Source organism: Chiloscyllium plagiosum, unplaced genomic scaffold (assembly GCF_037043375.1).
Source record: "Chiloscyllium plagiosum isolate Xiang-an unplaced genomic scaffold, Cpla_swu_hap1 HiC_scaffold_8, whole genome shotgun sequence".
NCBI classification, from domain to species: domain Eukaryota; kingdom Metazoa; phylum Chordata; class Chondrichthyes; order Orectolobiformes; family Hemiscylliidae; genus Chiloscyllium; species Chiloscyllium plagiosum.
The window spans coordinates 33178387-33194975 of NW_028270146.1; the positions used below are offsets into that span (position 1 = coordinate 33178387).

Sequence of the window (16589 nt, forward strand, 5' to 3'; positions counted from 1 at the left end):
AAATATGATACCTTCCTACTTTTAGACTCCAATGTCTATCAACATTAATAAAACATATACACAGAGAAAATGTTATATTCGTTCTTACTTTATAAATATAACAAAAATTAAGAAAACGTGTGCTTTACAGCTGTATATCTTACCTTTTTCTTTCTCACTGTATTTGCTAATGTTACTATTATCACTGTAAAGGGGTCCAGCAGTGGGATGGGGCTTACAGCTATGGTATTGTGCATTAAGTGTATTGATCGTGATATAGATCAGATGCAATACAATTTTGCTGATATCGGAATCCCTGTAAGGATACTAGAAAGAAAATAAAGAATGTTAGTGCAATATATATCTGGAAGTGATAAAAATGTATTTTAAAACAAACATATCAAATGTTTCTAATACTTTCTTCATTGTAGAGGCTACTTGCTTAACTTGCAAGAAGGTCTAACCTCCACATAATTTACATTTGTATAAATTGCTGCCAACACAAATGATTGAGAAACCGTACTCCACAGTTGCCTTTTCCCACAAAGGTCAATTAGCTTAATGTCTGACAATGGTAAAATGTTCTGATCTATTACACAAGATGTAATAGCAGAGCATTTAAAGAAGTATCATAAAATCAAGCCCAGTCTGCATGGCTTCATGAAGGGGGAATCATGTGATAAATGTAGTACTGTTCTTTGAGGAGATAACAAGTAGAATAGATAAAGGTAACCAGTAAATGTAACATATTTAGATTTCTAAAAGGCATTTGACAAGGTGCCACAAAATACTACTTAATAAGATAAAAGCCCATGCTATTGGGAGTAGCACTTTAGCACAGATAGGGAATTGGCTAACTAATAGGAAATAGGGATTTGTATTAAAAGGGACATTTTCAGGATGGTAAACCATAACTAATGGAGTGTAATAGGGATCTCTGCTGGAGCCACAATTATTTACAATGTGTATCAATGACTTAGGGTGAATGTACTATCCAAGTTTGCAGATGACAACAAAAAAGCTGGGAAGGCATGTCATGGAGATGACACAGAGTCTATAGATTAGTGAGCGGGCAGAACTTAGCAGATGAAATAGAATGTGGTAAAAGTGAGGTTGGGCACTTTTGCAGGAAGAACAGAAGAGTCGAATACTATTTAAATGGGGAAAGAATGCAGAAAACTGGAACTCAAAAGGATTTGGGGGTCCTAGTTAATGAATCACAAAATCTAGTACCAAGTTCAGCAGGTAATAGGGAAGGCCCTTATTTCAAAGAGAATGGAGTATAAAGATTGCTAGAACTATACATGGCATTAGTCAGACCACACATGGAATATTGTGAACAGTCTGCTTATCTAACCAAACTTACATTTTGACTTTGGATGCAGTCTACAGTAGGTTCATTAGGCTGATTCTGGGTATGGAGGACTTTCTAATAAGGTTGAGTAGGTTGGGCTTGTAATCATTGGAGATGAGAAAAATGAGAGGAGACCTTATTGAAATATAGAAGACTCCTAGAGAACTTGACAGGGTAAATATGGAGAGGTTGTTTCTTATGGTAGGAGCATCTAGGACAAGAGGGCACAATTTCAGTGTTAAGGGATTGCTAATTTAAAAAGAGATGAGGATGATTTATTTTTCTTTCAGACGGTAGTGAATCTATGGAGTTATTTTCCAGATAGGGTTGTAAAGGCTGGATTGTTAAGTATATTATTGACATGGAGGGGTGGCAAAGTCAAAAGTCACAAGACAACAGGTTATAGTCCAACAGATTTATTTGAAATCATATGCTTTTGGACGCTGCTCCTGCATCAGGTGAAGAATCTGAACTGCCGTCTGGGCAATTAGAGATCGGCAATAAATGCTGGCCTAATAAATAATATTCACATCCTATGAACTTTTATTGTCAAAACAAATTTGTTAAGATAACAAATTGGGCAAAGAGCTCATGTATTGTTATACGAGTTAGAAGATCATTAACTTGCTGAATGTTTTCTGCAAATTCATATATATTAAATATCAATGGATGTCATTTGATTTTGCCATTTCCTCATAGCAATCAGAGGTTATCTGGGCATTCCAAATTGTGAATACTGTAAATTATGCAAGTTGCAATTAAGTATGCAGATATTTGTGTAAATAATGTGGGTAAATTCTAAAATGACTGATAATTTATTTCTTCAGTTATTGCTTTAAGAAACCTAGAATTTTGAAATTTGATGGATGCTTTGCAGATGAAATCTTTCCAGGAGAAGAATTAACTTCCATAATGTGGAATACTCAAAGGCGGAAAAGCAAGCATCAAAGCCCAAGTCCTGTGATTGTAATGATAATAAAACTGTCAAGGTGTGCCATTATTACTTTATGAAATGAAAAGCAACCTCAAGTGTCTGTCTGTGTGCAGTTAAACATAGAAATCCTGATGCAGCTGTTGATGATTCCTTACTCCTTCAAGGGATATACTTTTGAAGTCCTCACAAATGGAAGTCACCTTGAAATCACTGCAGTGATGTACATTATTTCAGCTATAAAAACCATGAAAAATTACAATTTGTTGAATGAGGAGTAGCTGTATTGTAAGTGGCATACCAAGTCATAAGAAGCGCTGAACAACTCCTCTGGTCCTGAAGGACTAAACTTAAAATTATGTCCTATCATATCTTTCAACTCCATGACAAAAATACTGTAGAACTTTATAATATTTATTTTTAATTGTAAAAGTGGAAATAACATGAAGTTTAATCATTTTTGTATGTCCATGTCTTTATTTTCTTTTCAGTAAAAGTACAAAATATGAATGATAAAACTTGTTAGTTACTTCCTGGTCGGCTTTTAGAGTGAACTCTGCCTTGTGATTGGCTGCTTAATCTGCTTGATATCATCACTGTTGCTGGATGTCAAGGGCCAGGTATTCTTACCTCCAGACACGTTAGAAAGAAAGTCTGTAGGATTTAAATAGGTTTAATGTTTCGAAGAAGTTTTTGAATAGCCATTTGATTATTTTGGCAATTTCCTGAGTATCTCAAAGACTTCCTAATGTTATTATATGCTTAATGAATTCTACCCATAACAATACTGGGTGATGTAGCTATGGGGTTAAGGAGGGGATATGGAGGGGTACATGACAGCGAGGGGTTCGGTGCCCAACATGACAAAACTAGGCCAATATTTTGAATGGAGGCATACCTAATAATGAGTCCACCTTAGTATTTGTTGGCCTTTGTTCCTTTCTCGGGCTTGTTTCCAGAGGCAGCAGCCTGGCAGTAGGCCATCTTGCTATGAAATTATTATATACAGACACTGCTAGACAGAATATAGAATCACACATTGCAAACTGGCTCAACTTATGTTTCTTGCCTTACAGAATGAAAATCCAGGTCCACAGATCCCCTCTAGTTTGTGCCAGAATGAAATTAATGGTGGGAAGGATGAAATCTACAAAATACAGCTTGTCAGTTCTTCAGTCGCAGATGTCTTCAAGGTCAGCAGAAAGCACAATCACTTTCGAGAGTGTGGTGCTGGAAAAACACAGCAGGTTAGGCAGCATCCCAGGAGCAGAAGAATCAATGTTTCAGGCATAAGCCCTTCATCAGGAAGATGAAGTGCTTATGCCCGAAACGTTGATTCTCCTGCTCCTCGGATGCTGTGGTTTTCCAGCACCACACTCTTGACTCTGATCTCCAGCATTTGCAGTCCTCACTTTCCCCTAGCACCATTACTTTGCCACAGATGGTAAAATCCAGCAAAGGCCTGGTGATGCCAGGCGTTGATGGTAAAACCAACATATCTTAGAAATGAAAGCAGTCTCAGGTCTGGTAAGGATATGCTTCACAAAATTTAAAAGTTCAAAGGCAGTGAGTTTTAGGTGATGCAGTTAAATAGATCTTCAAAGATGTGACTGCACATGGAAAAGGTGGAAGACAACTCAAGTTCTGGATTTTGTAATGAAACATCAATTATAGAAGCAAGGAATGGGTTGAAATTGGCTTAACAAGACATTATAAATCAGAGATTGACTATTATAATTCTGTCACCCCCAATTATAGGAAGGATGTTAAAGCCACAGGTGCAATGCATCAAATATTCAGTACAACAATGAAGTTTGAAAACTACACTTTTTTGAAAAAAACCAAGCAGTTTTATTGAAAAAATAGAGCCTTCAAAATTTGATAGGCTTTAAGTTAAAGGATTGCTACTACCTAATTGGAGCAAATCAGTATGAAAGCACAGACAACAAAAAAAAGGAGGATGTTAGGAAAATAATTTTAAATGGGGAATATGATAATATGGATTGCTTTACCAGCAATAGCCTTTGAGGCAGTTGAAATGGAGATATGTATGGAAAATGTAAATATAAAACAGTGAAAGGAAACAGCAGAAAATGATTGGGTGGAGCATGGGGTCTTCTTGAGCAATGTAATTCAATGGTGTAAGGTTTTTTTCAGGAAAGCTGCACTATTCTGATTAAAACAGTGATCACCAATATCTTTGAAAAAGGAAAATGCCACATCTATCAAGGTAAACTTTCATGTTACATTAGTATCACAATATGTAATTATAGAGTCATAGAGTCATAGAGATGTACAGCATGGAAACAGACCCTTCGGTTCAACCTGTCCATGCCGACCAGATATCCCAACCCAATCTAGTCCCACCTGCCAGCACCTAGCCCAAATCTCTCCAAACCCTTCCTATTCATATATCCTTCTAAATGCCTCTTAAATGTTGCAATTGTACCAGCCTCCACCACATCCTCTGGCAGCTTATTCCATACACGTACCATCCTCTGCGTGAAAACGTTGCCCCTTAGGTCTCTTTTATATCTTTCTCCTCTCACCCTAAACCTATGCCCTCTAGTTCTGGACTCCCCGACCCCAGGGAAAAGACTTTGTCTATTTATCCTATTCATGCCCCTCATAATTTTGTAAACCTCTATAAGGTCACCCCTCAGTCTCCGACGCTCCAGGAAAAACAGCCCCAGCCTGTTCAGCCTCTCCCTATAGCTCAAATCCTCAAACCCTGGCAACATTCTTGTAAATCTTTTCTGAACCCTTTCAAGTTTCACAACATCTTTCCGATAGGAGGGAGACCAGAATTACACGCAATGTTCCAACAGTGGCCTAACCAATGTCCTGTACAGCCGCAACATGACCTCCTAACTCCTGTACTCAATACACTGACCAATAAAGGAAAGCATACCAAATGCCTTCTTCACTATCCTATCTATCTGCGACTCCATTTTCAAGGAGCAATGAACCTGCACTCCAAGGTCTCTTTGTGCAGCTACACTCCCTAGGACCTTACCATTAAGTGTATAAGTGATGCTAAGATTTGCTTTCCCAAAATGCAGCACCTCGCATTTATCTGAATTAAACTCCATCTGCCACTTCTCAGCCCATTGGCCCATCTGGTCCAGATCCTGTTGTAATCTGAGGTAACCCTCTGACTGTCCACTACACCTCCAATTGAATTGATCTGAAAAGCCACTCAGTTGTAAAGCTATCATTAGAGGTCAGAATTACATCCCAAAAAAGTCAAATTAGTCAATACTCAGGGAGCCCCAACCTCATTTATTTTGCAAAGAACTCATTAATATCTACAAATGTTCACATGGTAAGAGCTATTCCAAAGGCTAGTCAAACAACAGCTTTACATTTTTTTTATCACCCTAATATTTAATATCCCACATCAGTAATTGTGGGTATAAAATGTCCCACTGGTGGTATCAGAGAATCCTTATAGTGTGGAAGCAGATCACTTACCGTCAAGTCTACACTGACCCTCTGAAGAGCATTCCATCCAGACCAACTCCCCTAACCTATCCCTGTAATCCTGAATTTCCCATGGTTAATTTACCTAGCCTACACATCCGTGGACATTATGGGCAATTTAACAGGGCCATTCCACCTAACCTGCAATTTGGACTGTGGGAGGAAACTAAAACTCCTTGAGGAAACCCGCAAAGGCATGGGGAAAATGTGCCAACTCCACACAGTCGCCCAAGACTGGAATTAAACCACAGTTCCTAACACTGTGAGGCTGCAGGTAAACCACTGAGCCACCATAGAACAATCAAATATAGGTACTCGTGTTGAATGTAGTTAGGAGACCTTGTGCCTCAACATTGTCTAGAGTTAATCTGAAGTTTCATTGCTTCAGGTGAAATATCAGTTAGTAAATTTTCTGTTGATTACTAGCTATATTCATTGTGTCGACCAATGAATTGATACTCCAACATGCTAGACACCACTTAAAAAAATCTCTGAAGAAAGCAAGGGCACAAAGTTACCTTAACTTATAAAATGAAGACTGACCTAGTAGTTTTAACACTAGTTGAAGTACTGAAAGGCAAAGTTTCAAAACTGGACCTGCATCAGGTGATGAGGGCATTATCACAATGATCTTAAACTCACCAACCTACTTGCTTCAGACATATCTATCAACAACAACATTGGTAGGGATGACTATTGCACAGTTCTTATGAAGACAAGCCTTGACTTCAGAGTGATGGCACACAACATTTTGTAGTGTAGTACCAGTAAGTGACAAGAAGAATTAGAACTGCTTAAGAGCCAGCAAATGACGATGACCCACAGAAAAATCTGAACAAAAATGGTTGAGTCAACTCCCTCCTGACTTCCAATTGTAAATTATTTATCTACAATTCTACAAAGGGCTTCTCTGAGTTACTAAAGAAATGAGAGAATAACACCACCATTGTAAATATTGTTTTGCATGAAAAACTGTCTCCATTTTTCAACTATACCAAAGGCATGTTTTTAACCTAGATCTGCTTTCAAACAATTTGAAACAAAATATTACGTACAATCATTTAAAGTCACTTAAATAGTTTTAAATCACTGAATAATCAACTGCAAATATCTTGCAAACTACGGCTGTGATGATTTAGTAAATCACAGTGCTAACATGAAACTGATATTACTTCATGATGTTCAATCAATCTCACTTCAACTTAATCAGTAATCACCAATTTCATGATTTAATCTAATGCAGAGAAACTGAATGTTTTGATTATATTTCTGCATCACTAAAGGATTACAATCAAAGAATGCTGTCTTTCTTATGACAAATTCCATAATGCAATCTCTACACGTTATTTGGGATAGGTTATTACCCTAGTCAAGACCCATATTAATTTAGTTGAATACATAGTTATACCTTGTACAGAATCACGAGCAAAGCCTTCAGCCACATCTGTCGTATATGAGGTTTCAGAGTCCAAAGTGAACAACGTGGGGGTTGTTGAAAGTAATGGCGAAGCTGTGGACAGGTGCAATATTTTAGCACTTGCACCACCAGAGGAAGGAGTTGGTTGCCCAGACTAATGTTGTAATCCATAACCTACAAGAAATGTAACATTAAATATCAAACATTTTGTGACTACAAAACTGTGAACAAGTCATTTAATCCTGCAACGTAGATTGCCTCCTGTAAATTATCACATATGGCACATCACAGAATTATTCCAAACTATTAGTTTCATGGTTCCATAATGTAGGAAAACCTAGGATGGCAACTGAAGTGCAACTTTAAGTATTAATTTTGCCTTTTATACTGAAAATCCACATCACAAAAAAGGAGAATCTTTAATATGAGCACCTTTCAGGAGAAAACATAATTTCAAAGAATATACTAGTTCTGTTTATGAGTAACATCATTGGATCTGAATAACTATATAAATTGGCCATACTAAATTGCCCGTAGTGTTAGGTAAGGGGTAAATGTAGGGGTATGGGTGGGTTTCGCTTCGGCGGGTCGGTGTGGACTTGTTGGGCCGAAGGGCCTGTTTCCACACTGTAATCTAATCTAATCTAATCTAATCTAATCATATTATTTATATATAAAATTAAAGCAGTCTTGGAATCATCAGATCAGCAAACTGGCTCATCATGCAGCACACAACGCATCTAGGACTGAATCTAGTCTGATTATTAGGCTAAAGTGAGGTCAAGAAGTCAAACCATAGTTGGCAATGGGAATGGCAGACAAGCAAAGAAAAAAATGAATGACTTATTCAGGATTATACATTGTTCAGACAGCAACTGATCACTGACATAATTGAAGCTATTCGTTTTGGGTATCAAACTGGCCTGAACCAGGAGCCACAAAAGGGGTGAGATCACCTTGTTGCCTGCTATACTGCACGCAGCTGCATTAAAGTCAATGAAACTGAACATTTCTCTCCCGAAATGTCTTATTCTATTTAACTTGCAGGCCCGTGGAATAGGGTGCTCACACCTAACCATAGTGGTGTTTCAAAGCTGTTTTCAAGGGACATTTAGCAGAGTATAGATAATGCTGAAAACACTGGATTTGAAGAAAACTACATTCTTCATCACCTTATTATGCTTACACAAGGCATTAAACACCCTTATAAAAATTAAGAGGTGCTAGAATAGTGATTGAGTTCAATCATAGCAGTAAAAGAACTAATTTAATTTAATCAAAGACAATTACTACAATTCAACATTTTAATAATGATCAGTAAGAGAATTATTTTAGTAAAATTTCTTCAATGTTTTGAGAGAAACAAAACCAAGAATGATTAGCAAGTCTTTCTTTCTTTGTTGAAGAGTGCCATCTGGTGGTCAGTTCTGCTCACCATCAGGAAGAAGAGAGGTTGCTTATTTCTTACAAATGATGTTAGTTCAGATATGGCACTACTAAAGCACTAGACCATTAGAGAGCCCGAGATGATTTTCTGGTCAAGCTAGAGTTATGTAACTGTGAGTGAATTAAGACTATTAATTAACAGACCTCTTCTAAAGGCAGAAATGCAAAGCTGCATAACTGCAATTTCAGAACATCAGCTTGTTTTTCTTCCACCTTGGTAAAATCAGAGTGGAAGTTGGCTACTTGTAAATCTGTGCCACCTGCTGTGAAGTGGGCTGACCATGTATTTGAGTTCACCCTAACTTAAGTGACAAGGTTGAGCTGTAGAGGCCAGGAAATGGGGAAGTTGGCTGTTAAAGGAAGAGAACCAATGCACTGCTGCAAGGTTTGCAAAGAAAGAAATATACTTTCATTCACTAAAAGCCAATTATTAGCAAAGTTGGAATATTCCTTAACAGAGAATGCCAGTGTGACCTGAAGAAACATTTAGAGAAGCTGTGAAAGTATTGTTAGATAAAATCCAAGGAAATTAATTAGCAGCCACATTGCTGCCTCTCTCTTTCTCATGTCAGAGGACATGTTTTAAAGTAAGGCATTATAGAACTCATTCTTTGGACTTCTTCAAGTACTTTAATCAACAAAACCACTTTTGAAAGATTGCTACTGTTATTTTATAGGCAAAAGGGAGGGAAAAAGATTGGTCTCCTCTCCAGTTCATTTGTAAGCTTGATTGCAGATTGATTTTTATGTTATGATCATCAGCAAGTTCTCTAGGGTGCTATCATAATTCCTTAGGCAGCAATAACAGGACTAATGGGAAGTGTAATGTTGTCAGATATTGATCTACTGCATCTGACTCATGTTTTATTTGTGTAGTATGTGGAAAGAAAGCCGATTTTTCACAGAGGTATTAGATTTCTTAATAAACAATGTCAGTAAGGTTTGCAGAAAAGTATAGAGCAGTTGTGAAAGTGTTTTGGGATAAAATCAGAGGAAATTAACTGCAATAATCTTTAAGGAGGAAAACAGCACCTTGATTTTACAACGGCACGTGCATTATAGTTTTACAGACTTCTTAATAGATGCAACACCCAGTTCCTTGGCAAATAAACAAAATAAACTAATTTAAACACCATAATAATGACATACTCCACCTGTGCTATTCCGGCAATAAAAGCATTGAAGCAAGTGGAAGTTCTCATTTTCTGAGGGGCAATCATGAAACACCCCTCCTGCTGGTCATAGCCAAGTAACACATACAGATGCCGCTTTACTGTATTGAATGCTTTGGCACTGCTGATATCAGTTTCAGCACTGCTTTTATCCTTCGCCATGAATTTCATTAGAACTGTGATTAGCTGATGGACTGTTTGATGATCAATGCCGGCATCTTCAGGTAAAGGATCCTTAATGATTGCATCATCCTCTGAAGACTGCTGACCTGAATATAGCAAAAGACCCTATGTTTAGTTCTCTTAGCTTTTTGTTTTACATTCTCTGCTAACTAATTCAAACGGCAAAAGTAATAGAAATAGTCACTGAGTTGAAATTAAGTAAGAACTGACTCATTTAATACTTTTTTTGTGACATGTATCTTTACCCTCTCAGGGTATAAACTGATTGCGTACTGCTTTAAATGTTTCTTCAAACATTCTCCAATGTTCTTCAGTTGTTTCACCCATTAGCAGGTTTTCCCAGTTTACTGTGAACAGTCTATCCCATCTCATTGGTTTATCTGAATCAAAAATTTGAGATACTGATTCATGCTTTTTGCTTTCAAATGCTACATTGAACTCGATCATGTAATGATCACTATTTGATAAATACTCACACAATTAGATTACTAATTAAATCCAGCTCATTACTCATTACTAAATCCAATATTGCTTGTTCCCTTGTTGAATCCAACACATATTGCTGTATGAAACTATCCCAGTCCCACTCTAGTAATTCACTACCTTTATGACAGGTGCTTATCTGCCTCTCCAGTAAGCTACGCATGGTCAGGTAGGAGAGATCCTATCTGGAGTGAGACACAGCCCAAGCTTGGGGAATTTTGAGGCAGCGTGGGAATTTAGTGCAGAGGGGATTTTTTTGTTTGGTCTTTTGGCTCATAGTTTGTAAGATTTTTTAACAGGATAAATTGAAGCACAACATCAGACACCCAGCACAAAACAGAGGGTGACATCACAGGAAAACCATAAGTTCACTGGTTGGTAATAGCTTCTAATTTGACTCTAGGTTAGTTCAGATTGAGAGTAAATAGGGGAAATATTTACAGATTACAAATTAAAAGGCCAGTAGGAAATTTTTAAACATCAAAAAGTGAAATTAAAAGCTTAGTAAATGGAGATGCAGGGCCAGGTAATGTGTTGTACCTGCATGATATGGGAGCTGGTGAACCCCACTGGAATGGCCATATCTGTAACAATTGTTAGTTGTTTGAGCAACTTTAGCACTGAGACGTCAGGGGAGAGTTACCTGAATGCTGTTCTTCAGGAGGCAGTTGCACCGCTTTAGATTAACTACCTCAAATTTGATCAGTGGTCAGGACAGGAGGATGTGACTATGACTGAGGTAGGTAGAGATTTCCAGGATGTAATGCTGAAGGCACCTCAGCTTCTGAGCCTGTCTAACAGGTTTGAAATTCATGCTTACTTTGTGGATGATAGTGGGGCTGCCGGGAGAATGAGCAAATTCACTATAGCACCGTAGTACAGGATGCCATTCAAGATGGGGGAGAAAAAAGAAATGTAGTTGCAATTGGGGATAGTACAGTCAGAGGGACAGGCACTGATCCCTGTGGCCAGGATCAACAATCCAAAAGCCTGTGTTGCCTGCCTGGTATCTGGGTTCAGGATATCTCATCTGGGCTGCAGAGAAACTTAGAGTGGGAGGGGAATGATCTAGTTGTTGTGGTCCACATAGTTACCAACAATATAGGTATAAAGAGGAAAAACGTTCTACTGAGGCAATATAAGCAATTAGGGGCTAAATTAAAAAGCAAAACCAAAAAGGTAATAATCACCGGATTACTGCCTGAGCCACAAGCTAATTGTCACAAGGTCAACGAGATTAAAGAGGATTAAATGCATGATTCAAAGATTGATATGAGTGAAGTGGGTTCAAATTCATGGGACATTGGCATCAATACAAGGGAAGGAGGGAGCTCTTCCAATGGGATGGGCTCCACCTGAATCATGCTGGGATAAGAGTCTTGGCAAATTACATAACTAGGGATAGGGCTCTGGATAGGGCTTTAGATTAATCATGGAGGGGTGGGTTCAGTGACTTGGAAAACTATGCAAAAAGATAAATGAGGGGGAGGCCTCAACAGAGGTTAATAAGGTTTCCAGAATAACTAAGAGGACAGAGAGTATGGAAAGGGTCAGGGTTCTAACTTCAGGCATAGCAGGTAAGAGGACAACTATGAGAAGAGGTCAATGCAAAATTGTGGATGTTGTACTTATACTTCGCAGTATATGAAACAAGGTAGATGACTTGTAGCACTGATTGAAATTGGCAGGTACACTGTTGTGGTTATCACAGAGACATGGCTAACAAGGGGACCAGGGCTGGGAACTAAACATCCAAGGATCCATGTTTTATCGAAAAGATAGGCAAATGGGCAGAGACGTGGAATCTGTGTGGATAAAGGTTGAGGAGCTGCAGCAGGCAAAAGATCCTGATGGGAGTTGCATACAGACTCCTAGAAGTAGTCAGAATGTTGGGAAGAAAATAAATCTGGAAACAAAAAAGACATGTAAGATGCACCGTTACAATAATTATGGGGGATTCCAATCTGCAGGTGACCTCAGAAAACAAGGTTGGTAGTGGATCTCAAGTAAAGGAACTTGTGGGATATCTATGAGCAGCTTGGTGGTAGAGCCCACTAGGGCACAGGCAATTTCAGATTTGGTGATTTATATTTGAGGCAGACTTGATGAGGGAGCTGAAGGTGAAGGAACCCCTACAGTTGCAGTGACCATGATGTGATAGAATTCACCCTGCAGTTGAGAGGGAGATCCTTAAATTGATTGTAACGGTATTACAAAGACATGAGGGAGGAGCTGACAAGAGCTGATTGGAAAGGGAGCTTAGTAGGGAAAACAGTACAGTAACAATAGCAAGAATTAATGGGTTAACTCAGAAGACACAGCAGAAATTCATCCCTGGGAAAAAAAATACATACTAAGGGGAGGATGAGGCAACCAGCGCTAACAAGGAAAGTCAGATATAGCATAAAAATTAAAGAAAAAGCATACAATGTGGTGAAGATTCGTGGGAAGCCACAGGATTGGGAAGTCTTTAAAAACCAGCAGAGGATAACTAACAAAAGCAATAATGAGTGAGAAGATGAAAATGAGAGTATGCTAGTTAGTAGCATAAAAGAAGATTACAAGAATATTTTTAGATACATAAAATATACGAGAGAGGCAAGAGTGGGCATTGAACCACTGGGAAATGAGGCTGGAGAAGTAGTAATAGGGAACAAAGAAGTGGTAGAGAAACTGAATAGGTACTTTGCATCAGTCATCATGGTGGAAGATCCCAGCATCATTCCAGAGACAGTCAGGGATAGAGGTGAGTGTAGTGGCCATCCCTAAGGAGAAGGTACGAGGGAAGCTAGAAGGTCCGAAAGTGGATAAATCACTGAGACCAGATGGAGTACACCCCAGTTCTGAAGAAGAAAGCTGAGGAGATTGTAGAGGCATTGGTAGTTATCCTTCAGGAATCACTGGAGTCAGGGAGGATCCCGGAGGACTGGAAAATGGCTATTCCACCACCTCTGCCCTTTTCCCAATCCGCCCTGTATACCTTATAACGTGGTATATTTATTTCCCAGTCCCAACAATCCTGCAGCCACATCTCAGTAATGGCTATTATATCAGATCTCCAATTTGAATTTGTGCCCACAACTAATTTAATTTATTCCTTGCACTCCATGCATTTGTATACAAAACTCTTATTTGGGCCATACACTGTAACTTGTTCCTCAGCACTGATACTTTAGACATGGTATAGGAAGGATATTGTTAAATTAGAAAGGGTACAGAAAAGATTTACAAGGATGTTAACAGGACTAGAGAGTTTCAGTTATAAGAAGAGGCTGGATAGGCTGGGATTCTTTTCATTGGAGTGTAAGAGGTTGAGGGATGACCTTAGGCTGCTTTATAAAATCATGAGGGCATAGATAAAGTCAATAACATAGGTCTTTTCAGTCGGGTTGGAAAGTTCAAAACTAGAGGTTATAATTTTAAGGTGAGAGAGAGGAGAAAGATTTAAAAAGGGATCTGAAGGGCAATTTTTTCACATAGTGAATAGTTCTTATGTGGAGTGAATTGCCAGAGGAAGTGATAGATGCAGGTACAGTTACAATGTTTAAAAGATATTGGTACATGCATAGGAAAGGGTTCGAGGGATATGGGCCAAATGCAGGCAAATGGAACTAATTTAGTTTAGGAAACTTGGTCAGACTGCACGAGTTGGACCAAGGGGTCTGTCTCCGAGCTGTAAGACTCTGCTTATTACTTCTCTCTTCTGATTTAATCAATTTTTTTAATAGTTTCGTCATACCTGTCATACCTTAAGTAGGATTCCCATTTCTTCACTCTCTGTCCTGTTACTTGATTTTGAAACTATGTTGAATTCCCCTGAGATTACCCCATTCCCCATATGGATCACAACAACTAGATTCGCCCTCTCCCTCTCCCTCTCCACTATCCTTTCATGCCGGATGAAATGTCCCTCACTTCAGTACCAGGTAGACAACAGACCATGCAGTACTCTCAATCCTGCTTACACAGGATGCTATCTCTATCCCTAATCATAGAATCCTTACTATGTGCTTGTGTTTTAGCCTCCCCCTTCCACACTTAAATGGCCTCCTGTACCATGGCGCTGTGGTCAGTTTCCCAATTCCCCATACAGTACTATTTCTCATCTACACAGGGAGCAAGTACCTCATACCTATCGGATAAAGTCAAGAGCTGGGGTTACTCCAATGCTAAATTCAGGATCCCTCTATCTGCCTCATTCATAGTCACACTTTCCTGCCCTGACCACTTGCCAAATTTGAAGTTCTTAATCTATACAGTGTGACTACCTCCTGAAATACAGCATCCAGCTAACTCTCCCCCTCCTTGATGTGTTACAGTGTTCAAAGCTCTGACTCCAATTCATCAACTCTGAGCTGTATTTTCTTGAGCAAACAACACATGCTACAGATGAGATCACCATGAACCACAATAGGGTCCATCAGCTCCCACATCATGCAATTATAACGTATCACTTGACACTGTGTTTCTATTAATTTTTAATTTATTTAACATATTTTGTATATCTTGTATAGTTTTATCAAGAATTCCTACTTATAATACTTCAGACGTTGGAAATCTAAAATAAAAGCAGGAAGTATAGGAGAAACTCAGCAGATTTGACAGTGTCTATGGAGAGAAAGAAATAGAGTTAACCATTCTGAAGAGGAGTGGTGTTTCCCTCTCCACAGGTGCTGTCAAGTCTGCTGAGTTTCTCCAGCACTTTGTTTTAATTCTCTATTTTTGTATTCTATTCCCTTTGAAATAAAGACCAATAGTCCGTTTGTATTCATATTACATGCTAATCTTGGACGCTAGCCTTTTGTGATTCATGCACAAGGAATCCCAAATCCATAGGTGTTGTAGCTTTCTTCAGTCTCTCTTCATTTAAATAATATTCAGCTCTTCTATTCTTCCTACCAACATGCAGAACCTTAAATTTTCTTGTAATATATTCAATTTGCCAGGCTTTTGCCCAGTCAGTAAAACTGGTTATATCCCTCTGTAAATTCTTTGTTTTATCCTTGCTACTAGCCTTCCCACCTATTTTTGCGGTCACCCCCAAACTTGGTGATGCTACATTCACTTTCCTCATCTCAGTCATCAATATATATTCTAATGACACCTGGACTGATCCTGTGACATTGTACTAGTTACAGGTTGCTATCCTGAAAATGCACTTTATCCCAATTTTCTGTCTTCTACTAGATAACTAATCCTCTATCAGGCTATTATAATAACCCCAACACCATTAAGCAGCCTTAGGTGCAATATCTTACTGAAATTTCTTTTGCAAATCTAAATAGATTACATTCGCTGGTTCCCCTTTATCCATCATGCATATGGTGTAGCAGCCACTTTAGAGTCTAGTAATTTAAATTCAATATTCCATTATCTATGACAAAATGCTTAATTATGCACTGGCAAACTGACATCCTCACTGTAAAATTCACTCTCCCTTCTTTTGCTCAGATAGCAAAATTGTTGGGGTGGGGGGTAATTTCATGGTTATCACTGAAAGGAATTTAGAGGAATATTACTCATATTTTATAATAGATTTTAATATTGGAATCCCTGAAAGATCAGAATTTTAGATCCTGTTGCCTGAAGCAGTATATAACACAATTTTGAATTGATATTTGATAATACATTAGGAGCTGTATGTTACTGAAACATCAATTAGTGGTCACTATAACTTAGATTCTAAACTGCATTAAATATGGAAACACTGATATTGGATTACCATGCATAGCATGCTCCATCATCGCACCAAGAGTTGGAGCTGATTGCTCATGTCTTGTCAGTCGCAAAGCTGTAAAAATTAGAAACAAAGAAAGAATACATAAGATGCAATCATGGAATTTTCTGAATACAAATAATTCCCTTAACAGGTCATCCAGTGTCATCATTTGCCTATCTGAGCTCAATTCCTAAAACAACAACTGGTAAAACTAATATTTGTAACACGTGATTTTAGAAGTTAACAGTCAGCAATAATGGAAATTTGAGCAGTTGTTTTGTCCATCAATTGAGAAACTGTATATAAGTAATTCTTAATGCTATATACATGAAGTTAGTAGGAAAGAATTTGTACTGGAAGACATTCTAAAAAGTAAGAGAGTGTTAAGTCAGATAATTTCCAAAAACAGCAAAGGGATCAAG

The 16589-nt window shown here is 38.3% G+C and overlaps 1 protein-coding gene across 5 annotated transcripts in view; it reads right to left on the reverse strand.

Moving 5' to 3' along the window:
• The window catches only part of unc79 (unc-79 homolog, NALCN channel complex subunit), a 219713-nt gene that overhangs the window by 97405 nt on the left and 105719 nt on the right, over nt 1-16589 (reverse strand). For all 5 annotated transcript variants that reach the window (XM_087989676.1, XM_087989677.1, XM_087989674.1 and 2 more), the window contains exons 27-30: nt 16171-16239; nt 9765-10051; nt 7156-7338; nt 144-306 (exon numbers count right to left, since the gene is read on the reverse strand). In XM_087989676.1, the coding sequence (XP_087845802.1) occupies nt 144-306; nt 7156-7338; nt 9765-10051; nt 16171-16239 (702 nt within the window). The remainder of the gene's footprint in view (nt 1-143; nt 307-7155; nt 7339-9764; nt 10052-16170; nt 16240-16589) is intronic.